This window comes from Bison bison, unplaced genomic scaffold, assembly GCF_000754665.1.
Source record: "Bison bison bison isolate TAMUID 2011002044 unplaced genomic scaffold, Bison_UMD1.0 scf7180017864317, whole genome shotgun sequence".
NCBI lineage: Eukaryota > Metazoa > Chordata > Mammalia > Artiodactyla > Bovidae > Bison > Bison bison.
Window position 1 is genome coordinate 3,901,646 of NW_011494889.1, and position 11,273 is coordinate 3,912,918.

Genomic DNA, 11,273 nt, shown 5'->3' on the forward strand with positions numbered 1-11,273 from the left:
GAAATTAAAAGACACTTACTCCTTGGAAGAAAAGTTATGACCAACCTAGACAGCATATTCAAAAGCGGAGACATTACTTTGCCAACAAAGGTCCATCTAGTCAAAGCTATGGTTTTTCCAGTAGTCAGGTATGGATGTGAGAGTCAGACTATAAAGAAAGCTGAGCACCAAAGAACTAATGCTTTTGAACTGTGGTGTTGGAGAAGACTCTTGACAGTCCCTTGGACTACAAGGAGCTCCAACCAGTCCATCCTAAAGGAAATCAGTCCTGAATATTCATTGGAAGGACTGATGCTGAAGCTGAAACTCTAATACTTTAGCCACCTGATGGGAAGAAATGACTCATCTGAAAAGACCCTGAGGCTGGGAAAGGTTGAAGGCAGGAGGAGAAGGGGACGAAAGAGGATGAGATGGTGGAATGGCATCACCGATTCGATGGATATGAGTTTGAGTAGGCTCCAGGAGTTGGTGATCGACAAGGAAACCTGGTGTGCTGCAGCCCATGGGGTTACAAAGAGTCGGACACGACTGAGCGACTGAACTGAACTGAACTGATTGTCGTGTGTGCATCTCTTGGCTGTATTATAGGAATGCACTGTTAAGTAATTCAGTGGAAACATATCTCCTTGCTAATAGTTTAATAGTTTAGATCTGATAACAAATGCTCTTAGAAGCATTAAAAAAAAAAAACAACAGAAAGAGACACAAAAAGCTATATGACATTCTAGAAAAAAAGAAACCATAGGAACAAACATCAGGCTAGTGATCAGTGGTTGACAGGGGTAGAGGTGGGGGGAGGAAAATTAACTGCAAAAGGACACAAGGGAACTTCTGAGACTGACAAAAACATTCTACAGCTTGATTTTGGTGATGCTTACATAATTATGTATTATAAACTTTTCAAAACTTGAAGAACTGTTCAAAAAGGGTGAATTTTACTGTATATAAATTATATATCAATAAAACTGGCTTAAAAAAAAAGAGACCCACAGGAAATACCATTACATTTTCTCTCAGGAACATTTAATTTCCATTTCAGAAAGAACACAAAAAAGTCTATGCTGGACTGAGTTAAATAGTACTTAGTTAACAATTACCTTTCTATCCCCAAAGGGGAAGCCAACAAACAAGCCAAGATCCAACTCAACTTATCATCATCTAGAACTTGGCCCAAGAGAACTAAGCTGGTAACCAGAAGACCAGCTGGGAAGGGAGGAGGAACTAAGAGTAAAAGGGGTAAGAAAAAGTACCGCTGCGCTTTTCACCCACAAGCGCAAAATGATGTAGAGAGGTCTGGAAAGGTGACCAAAGACCTCAATGATGACTATGAAAAACCAGAGAAAACAGAACAACTTGGAAACTAAAGCCATGGCTTCCCCCTGGAACTTTGAAAAGTACCTCTTTCAACATCTAATAATAACTCAAGTATAAAGCTATTTTGTGTGTGATTTTTCACTGAAGGCAAACAAACTATCCCTTAGATTCTATTAAGGGCACTTATGGCAGAAACCATTACTAATGTGTATAATGTGAGAATCACTGAAACCTGATCTGAAACACTCTGGAAAATTTCTGAGCTTCCATTAGACTTTACTTAAAAGTGTGTTTATACCAGATAAGACAAGGAAGACATATAGAAGGTAAGTTTCAGAACAAGATATTCTAGAGGGATAAACAGAAAGAAAAAAATATTTTTCTTCAGTCCTCAAAGATCTATTTGGAATGAAAATGAACATACTTACCAAAAGCATTTCCTTTTCCCTGCACTGGCTCCTCCGTCTGTTTTTGATTTGTTTGGCCGTTTCCGACTCTCACCGATTTCTGCCGATACCATCTTGCTAGAGGCAGCCTGCATGCCTAGCCACAAATTTTAACAACTCAGTTTCTACTATCAGGACCAAGTTTAATTAAAGAATTTATAAATAATCTGGATTGCAAAAAGAGCTGCAACCTAAAGTTCTAGATTTAAATTTCTTAGCATACCAAAATCTAATCCAGTTAAAATGAGACTAATCTTTAATTTACAGATTTAAAATAACCATTTTGGCTCTTGAACCAGATTTTTAAACCACAATGTCCAATTTGTAACTTTGTTTTTTTTTTTTTTTCCAATTTGTAACTTTGAAGCTTACAGATCCATTCCTAACACTCCACAAACCTAACAATTCACCCCCTTATGCATCCCCATATTTGCATACAACTATCTTTCCCCCTTTTGCTCCTTTTCAGCTTCTCCCTTTTGATGGAAAAGACTTCCCCTTATCCAGCTGAATGCACAATAGTCCTAGCATAATGCTTTTGATACTAAAACATAAAAGCTAAGAATAATCATTCCATTAAAAACCATTTAATTAAAAGGGGACCTAAAACTGAAAGCAAATATGTGGGAGTCTTAGTACCTCCTGAAGACTTAGCTTATTCCCAGGAAGCACAAAAAGCATTCCTACCTGGGGCCCATGAGCCCCCAGAGCTCAGGGATCAACTATGTCAAATGCTGTGTGGATATGTGGGTTTTCCCCTCCGTGTAGTAAGGCATACTGTGTTCATTACTGAGTGAAGAAATTTCATAGCTTCATCAGATTCTCATAAGTCTGTAACCTAAGAAGGGTCAAGAACTGCCCTTGGTGTGGAAGAGCTGGCTTCCAGGATGCCTGAGGATGGCACTAAGGAACCCTCCTCCTCACCTTTGAGGACGGAATCCTCCAGGCGCTCGGCCATTTCATGGCATTGCTGCTGGTAGTCGGGGCTGGAGAAGCAGTGCCTGGGTTCTACAAGCTTCCGCTGCAGTCGTTCCAGGCGCTTTTGCTCCTTTTCAGCTTCTCGCTCGGCTTGTTGTTTTACCCATTCAGCCATTCTGGAGATGGGAAAGAGGAGACGTAACTAAATGGCTAAGTTATACACACATACTTTTATATAGATAACACCCCACCTATACAAATTATTGTACTCTTATTCACACTGTGATAGTCCCTCAGAAAGGCGAGCCATGCTTACTAGCATACTGCTATGGACTTGACTAAAACCCAAAGATAATTATTCAATCATGAAAAAGGTTAAGTCTGGTAACAACAAATTAGAGCATAAGTATTTTAAGTTCACATTTCTGATACGTGTGGTTCATGTGCCATCACTAATGACAGAAAACTATGTCTCTTTAAAAAACAAAACAGGGGGGCATCTTACGCTTTTTCATGATTGACATCTCGTAATCTCCTTCCACTGAGATCGCGGCAAGCCTCTCGATTGGTTGTCTTTTCAATCTGAGCACCGAGTGCTCGGAGCATTGAGCCAAAACCTAAACAAATGTATTTGGAGAAAGCAGGTTAAAAAGTATTCAAGGATGGTCAGTTCTAATGAAGTGGATGAAACTGGAGCCTATTATATACAGTGAAGTAAGTCAGAAAGAAAAACACCAATACAGTATGTTAACACATATATATGGCATTTAGAAAGATGGTAATGATGACTCTATATGCGAGACAGCAAGAGAGACACAGATGTAAGGAACAGACTTTTGGACTCTGTGGGAGAAGGCGAGGGTGGGGTGATTTGAGAGAATAGTATTGAAACATGTATATTAGCATATATGAAATAGATGACCAGTCCAAGTTCGATGCATGAAAGAGGGCACTCAAAGCCAGTGCACTGGGACAACCCAGAGGGATGGGATGGGGAGGGCGGGTTCAGGAGCAGGGGACACATGTATACCCGTGGCTGATTCATGTCAATGTATGGCAAAAACCACCACAATATTGTAAAGTAATTAGCCTCCAATTAAAATAAATAAATAAAATTTTTTTAAGTATTCAAGGATGGACAAAAGCCGAACTTGTAAAAAGAGTATTATTATATCATAAGATTATCTTAAGAGTAAAGGTGATCTCTCTTTCTTTTCGGTTTTAAAGGAAATGCACGTCAAGATTCTAACCCAGGTAGCAAAGGTAAGAATATTGATAAACGTGATTCAATCTCGTGGTTGTCACACTTTCTCTTATACTTCTGCAATACTGTACCTGCACCACTGGGATATTTTAGAGGGCTATACCTCGTGACAGAAATCCCAAAATTCCACAATTAAGAATTTTACAATTTATATGATGAGATTTTGCAATAAAGCAATTTTAATCTGTCACTGGCTGACACAACAAGCTTCATATTGATAGAATTTCAAACAGCAGAATGACTGTAATCTGAGATGTTAGTTCTTTGAAAACCAAACCAAGTCACCACAGATTTTGAGAAAGCCTAAGAATTATATGTTAGTCTATCAGGAGAAATACCAAGAACTGTTCATATTCAGTTTTTGCTCTTTTAGTTTGTTTTCTCTCTAAGACGAGTTACTACAACCAGGACCTTAATCTACCTCAGTCTGTAAACAGTTGTATTTCATAAAGTGACGTCAGACTTCCCATGGAACTAGAATAACCAGACAAAATGCTGAGAACAGCAAAAGGAGATCTGATTGTTCTAACACTCATCAGCAAACTGGACAGAACAGCCGTCACCTCTTTTCATCTAATTCTCCCCAAAGACTGAGAGCCTAGGGTGCCAAAGAGTGATCTGGTTGGGCTGGAGAAGGTGGGAATTTTATCATACTGTATCTTCCCCGAAAAGAATAAAAGAGAAAATATTCAAAACTAGGTAAATTAACAAAGAACTTCATAAGACAAATCAAGGCTGGTACACTAGAGATCAAGGAGTTTGTTAATTTAATACATCTGGCCATAGAATGCAGATATGTTACTACTAAGCCGTCAACATTCACGTCCTACCTCCTTTTCCACCACGAAGTCTGGGTTCCAGACTGTAAACGGCTCCATGCTGCACTGTGTCGCTGGTGTTAACGAGTGATCCATTGCACTTCACAAAGAAGCATTCCACTGGAACAACCTGGAGACAGTGAGGGTTCTTTCAATGCTGTTTATGAGACGAGTTTTTTGCAGGAAGGGACCTAGCTTATTTTTTATTATTTCAGTTACAAGGAGATAGTAGATGTGATAAGTTAATATCTGCTGAATTGAAAAAAAATGAAAACCACTAAAAGAAAAAAGTCATTTTTTATGATGTATTCTAGGTATAACTTTTTCCTAATATTACCTAATCATGATATAAAGAACTTTCTGCTTCTTGGGTGAAAATTAAAACTGCTCTTTTTCATTCTCTAATAGGAAATAGGAGTAAAGGTGGAAGATTACAGGGGCTCAGATCTAGTAACTCTGACGGTCCCATTTCCTCTGACTTTTAAAAATAATACCAAGTTGAACACTGTGGCCCAAAATTTAAAAGTGACATCTTGAAAAGTGTAGATAGGGATAAGAAGAGGGGAGAGGAGGAGACAAAAATATGGTTTTTAATACACTTACATAAGCTTTAACGGTTTTAGAATCAGCTGGCAGTTGGTAACTAATCTCTTCTGCCAGCGTCTTCCTGAGTTCCAGTCAATCTCTGAAGAAGCCCACATACCTCCCCCCAAACCCACTCTATGTCAGATCAAGTGATGTAAAGAAAATATAAATACCGTAAAGTTTTCTAAACAAGTTTCTTTTTTTTTTTTAAAGCCGCAACACTTGGCATGTAGGATCTTGGCTCTCAATCAGAGATCAAACCCATACCCTCTGCAGTGGAAGCTCAGAGTCTTAACCACTGGACTGCCAGGAAGTCCCTAAACAAGTTTCTGATGCCATAAAATAACACAACAGAGGAGTAGTCTCCAAAGTTATATGGAACTTATAGGAGGTTATATAGGAGGCTGACAATTAAATCTGCAACATGAAGAATAGAGAGATCTAAATACAAATATAAAGGAAAAAGGCATTTCTGGCATCTTCCTGAAGTGGAAACTATGAACATGCATTCTGAGGCACATCACACAGCTATTTTAATGGGACCCATTCCTTCACTCAGCTGCCTACTATAAGCATGGTACTTTTCAAGTGTTGGAATACTACCATGAATACCACAGTGAATGCAAATCCTGGCTCATGATGCTTATATTCTAGTGGGGGAAGACAAATAATGAACAAACATATATTTTGTTTGATATAATTATGTAATTGACAAATTATATATTATGTCAAGTGGTGATATGCAGAGTAAAGGGGATTAAGATATGTGGATAGGTGAGGTGGTAATCTAGTTAATATATATGGTCAGTCAGAGAAAGCAGAGAATTTAAGAAAGTGAGAGAATAAGTCATATGGTTGTCTAGGGGAACAGCATTCCAGAGGCAACAGCAAATGCAAAGACTGCAACCGAGATGAGCTTAGAGCACTCAAGGAAGAGCAACACAGCCGACATGGCTGGAATGAAGTACACAAAGGGGAGTGATAAGGCCTTCAAAACCACTGTAAGGATTCTGGATGGTACTCTGAATAAAACTATTGTAGAGTTTTGAACAAACTGAGATCAGAGTCATGCTCTTAAACTGTAAAACTGTTAAACTGTAAAAATAAGACTACAGAAGCAGAGAGATCATTGGGATAATCCAGGTGAGACAGTTCTATGTGTACCAGGGCAGTAATGGCAGAGTGAAAGAGAAATGTGAGATTCTGAGGACACTCTGAACGAAAATGCTAATGCTCTAGTGAAGGGAGTGAGCTCAACAGAGAAACTAGATTCCAAAAATTTGGTTTGACAAGTGGAAAAATAGAGTTACCACCTATTAAGAGAGAAAAGGAAATTTGAAAGAGAAAATCAGTCTCGTTTCGGATATTTTAGTGTGAGATGTTTATTACACAAGCAGATGGAGATGCCGAGTAGACCAGGTGCTATACAAGTCTGGAGTCTGGAGAAGAAGTCTGTGCTGAAGATTTACACTTGAAAGCTATCAGCACACTGATGGCACTGAAAGCCCTGAGTATGGACGAAACCACTAGGATGAGGGAGGGGCCCCTCCAACTTCAGAGTTCAGGGTGATGAGGACGAAGCAGCAAGAGAGACTGGAAAGGAGAGGCCAGCGAGACGGAAGAGAACTGAGGGTGTCCTCTGCACAAGTGAGAGAAGTGTATTAAGGGGGGGAATGGTCAACTGTGCAAACTGAGGCCGACAGGCCAAGCAAGATGAAAACTGAAAACTGATCGTTGGATACGGCCACACAGAAGATACTGACCAGAATGACACAGAGCTGTTGAAGTGATGGGAACAGAAAAGCTGAACTAGAGTGGGTTCTAAAGGAGAGAGCTTTATGCTCAAGCATATTTTTTTTAATCAAGAAAATCAGAGAAAATAAAGCAATAGCTGGAAGGGATGTGGGCTCATGTTTGCACACTGGTAGGAATGATCCAGGAAAAAGGGAAAACACTGGAAAATACAGGGGAGAAAGCACTAATGCCAAGTAAGTCTTTCAGTAGGTGAGAAGGAGGGGTTACTCTACAAAGTAGAAGAGAACTGCACATTACTTGTAAAATAAAGACAGTTCATCCACAGTAATACACAAGAAGGCTGAATATACAGCAGGTACCTACCAGAGCACTGCTGTGAGGAGAGGAAAATTCTGTCCTTACTGCTTGAATACAAAGTTTGTCCTTGAGATGGAATAAGTCTTGGAGATTTAAAGAGAGAGGATGTGCGACAGTAATCCAGGAGAGTCAAAGAGTGATGAACTGAGCAGTGCCTCTCAATCCTTTTCATACCACGGTAAACACAAATAATATCTGGATGACACCCTGGGGAGTGTGAGTAAAGTTACCAAGGATGGGTTGAGATTCTGGGCACCCCCAGGTTCTGTCCAGCTGCCCAAGGGCTAGTGGGATCAATATTCTCAGCAGTCCTGCAATCCAGCAGATTTCTCTAATCCAAATGCAATTACAGTAGAATTGCCAAGCAGCACTAAGGCTGGTGTATGTGAATTTGTCATGAGACTGATTAGTTCCCCTACCAGGGTCACTGCCTAGATGCCACTCAAAATAGGTGGAGAGCTGGATTTAGACTGTCTGGCATTTTCCCAGGCAAATATAGGACCAGGAGAGAGGAAGGGAACTCAGGCCATATACAATGATGTGATTAACATGAAGGATGATTCTTGTCTATAAAATCCTGTTTACTTTAAAAAGCTGCACAATTAAATGAGACAAGTAATACACCTTCTATATAATGTTTATAAATTAAGAGCCACTTTAGTTTCTTTTAATATTTTGTATATCCAATGAGTATGGTATTTCTAAAATCCTAAATAACTTCAAAAACTTTAATATGAAGGCACAAAGATTATACATCATACTTTATTTCTGAACAGAACCGCTATTTAATCAGACAACTGATTACCAAAATTGCATTTTTCTACTTAAGATTCTTGTCAACTTTCTAGTAGAAAAAAAAAAAAGAAAATTTAGAATCAATTTAACTGTTTTTAACCTTTATAAGGCATTTTGAACACAAAGTATTATATGTGTCGTGGGCCAATCAGCCAAGGGCACTAGAGAAAAACAAAATCAAATTTCTTGACTCACTACAAGCGAGGGACTGCACACCAGAGGAATCATGAGGTGTCTCACCAACAAATAAAAACATACAGTTATAGGATGGGGGGCTAGGATGGAATTTAGGTAAAATTTAAATGGAACAATGTTTTAAAAGGCTCACAATAAAGCAGGGCTGTGTGTATCAGGGTCAATACCAGGTCTAGACTGTGAAGGAGATCCAGGCTCCTGTTTCCTCGGAAACTACAAAGTTAAGATAAATGTGCAATGTTGTGTCTAGAAACCCCTTAATTTGAAGCTCTGCACCTGGAAATCGAGAGTGCTTCTCTACATCAAAGAGACTTAGATCCTCAAGGCAAGAGTGGGATGCTTCTTACCGATACAACTTCAAACAGCAGTTTACTCTTATAATCTATGATTTTCAAGGTAAGGTTTCAAAAACAATGAAAAAGAAGTAGACTCAAGGAAATCATTTTTGACATTTCACCACTGCACCATGTCCTTGGGAGAAACACTTTCTTCTTATTGACTTTGCAGCTGGCTCTATCTATGTCTGTTATCCCAGCCTAATGAACAGCTGGGCTGATTTTTCATTTCTTCAGGGAGAACTAACACCAACTTTATCATGTGTCAGATTAGTTTTATCTTAAAAGGCACAGGTGTGAAACTGTGCTATTTTTATTTATTCCAGTATCTCATCAAATGCCCTTTTATAAGTTTTGTGGTTTTGTTCATAGTTATTATGGCCATGCTTCTTAAGTATATGACTGAATTCACTCATTCATATTTCTTCTTATTTTAAATTTTTTCCAAGACTCCTCATAATTAAGGTCTAAATTTTTCTGGTCCCACTTTGGATCAACTGTAAATGAGTTTGAAAACTGTATTCATGAGATAAGAGTTATTTCCAAAGATATTAAAATCCAACTATTTTTGAAAATATTTCCCCATTCAGATGGCAAACTGATGGAACTGATGGCAAACAGATGGCAAACTGATGTCAGTTCTGACAGCAGTTAAACTGGACTGAAGTATAGGAGGAAAACGGGAAACTGAAAAACTACATGATTTGCAAATAAACACTGCTTCTTCATGGAACCAATCTAAGTAGAGATGTGGTTTAGACTGCAGTGTTAACATCTGTTAAGCTCATAAATAACAACCAGAGAAAGTCAAGGGAAACACGGAGGAGGTGTACTTACAAAGAAAAACAGAGTAAGAGGTCAAACGTCAAAATTAAAATTAGATTCAAGGAGAGCATCTAATTCTTTAAATAACATAACAGGTAATTTAGTTGGTAAAAGCTTGCTTACGTCAAAATTAAGTAAACCACACATGTGTAACTTTATAGGTTTTTGAAAAATACGCCTGGACAAATAAGAACATCATATGATTAATGAAGTAATCTAAATGACAGGCCCTAAGAATCATGCTCTCGACAGGGCCTATGTGAATGCTTGGCCACGACCAGTGACCAGAAGAATCCATTTCGTTCCCAATCATCCTTTGGATATGACATACTTCTTTAGGTTGGATCTAACAGGGCTGTGTTATCAAAGGACAAAAATGCACATACCCGTAGAGTGAACGTAAGGAAGTGAGCCTTAAAAATCATCTTGGCCAAATGCCTCCTTTACGGATGAAGAGAATAATACCAAAGGGTATTCTGTTAGTCCAGACTGAGGGCCGGACTATAGCGCCAGTGAGCGCAAGGGTTTTTCTCCCTTCTCTGAGACAAAACCATCACAAAACAAAAGCGACGGAAGCCCTCACTATCAGTTTGAAACTGAGGAACCCTCAACCTCAAAAAGTGAAAACCCCAAAGAATAGACCCCCCGACACACCCTCGCCACACCTATTCCTGCCCCTGACCTCCTCTGTCCTCTACTTTCCAGGAACCACAAACCTCACCTGATCTTCGCAGTGTCGACGGATAAAATCTCGTATGGAGCACGGGGCCGAACCACACCACACCGCCTTGCACCCGAAGCCAGGGCCCCGAAGCCACACCATCGCCGCCGTCTCCGCCATCTCACCCAGTCGCGGAACCTCGGCACTCCCAGGAGCGCTAAGAACCACCACCCACCCGGCGTATCTTGATGACGTAAGCTCGCTCACCCAGCGCCCCGCCCCTCACATTTTTGCCCGCCCCGCCCCTCCCCTGGGGATAGTCACGTGACCTGAAGCAGCCGAGCAAAACCGACTGGGGGAGGGGAACAGGAAGGGCCTGGCTGAGGCCGATAAGAAGGCAGAGCACCAGGGCGAGGCGTTGCTAAGAGAAGTTGCTAGGGCGGGGCTCGAGGGACTCTCTATAAAAGGCTGGCGCGGGGTTAAGTTTCCAGCGTTCTGGCTATAAGCGATAAGAAGGTAACTGAGTACTTCCTTGTGCCTCAAGCTTCAGACCTTTCCCTTCTATCCGTGTAGTTATTTTTGGGTCACAGGGAATCGTGGCCTGAGAAGGCGCTGCTCCCTGGGGGCCTGAGAAGGGAAGCTGCAGTCGCGGAAGCGGTTTTGGGGGGCTGCTTCCTCTGCTCTGGGGAGCTCCCCGACTCTAGGGGCAAGGGAAACGGAGGTGGGGAGGTTTCTAAACAACAGCTCTGGGCGGGTTTTTCCTCCAGGTTTACCAAGCCTTCTCTTCCTTTGCGGAAACTGCCAACCTCTCGGTTTCTGCCAGCCACGCTCAGTTTATTCGTATTTCCGCCTGTTTGCGCTCTGCGTTATCTTCACTTCAGCTCGGTTTTCAAAATATTTCACAGCAAGTGGGCCCTTGTGAAAGGCAGTGGCAGGAGCGACGCTTATAGTGATGCTGCTCTGAAAAACCCTGCCATAACTTTTATTCCGCACTATGGAAACACA

The 11,273-nt window shown here is 40.6% G+C and overlaps 1 protein-coding gene across 1 annotated transcript in view; it reads right to left on the bottom strand.

Moving 5' to 3' along the window:
• Positions 1-10,513, bottom strand: part of SDE2 (SDE2 telomere maintenance homolog (S. pombe)) — a 15,840-nt gene extending 5,327 nt beyond the window's left edge. The window contains exons 1-5 of the mRNA XM_010852869.1: positions 10,329-10,513; positions 4,773-4,890; positions 3,184-3,295; positions 2,685-2,854; positions 1,743-1,857 (exon numbers count right to left, since the gene is read on the bottom strand). Of these exons, the coding sequence (XP_010851171.1) occupies positions 1,743-1,857; positions 2,685-2,854; positions 3,184-3,295; positions 4,773-4,890; positions 10,329-10,448 (635 nt within the window). The 5' untranslated portion in view covers positions 10,449-10,513. The remainder of the gene's footprint in view (positions 1-1,742; positions 1,858-2,684; positions 2,855-3,183; positions 3,296-4,772; positions 4,891-10,328) is intronic.
• Positions 10,514-11,273: the final 760 nt, after the last annotated feature.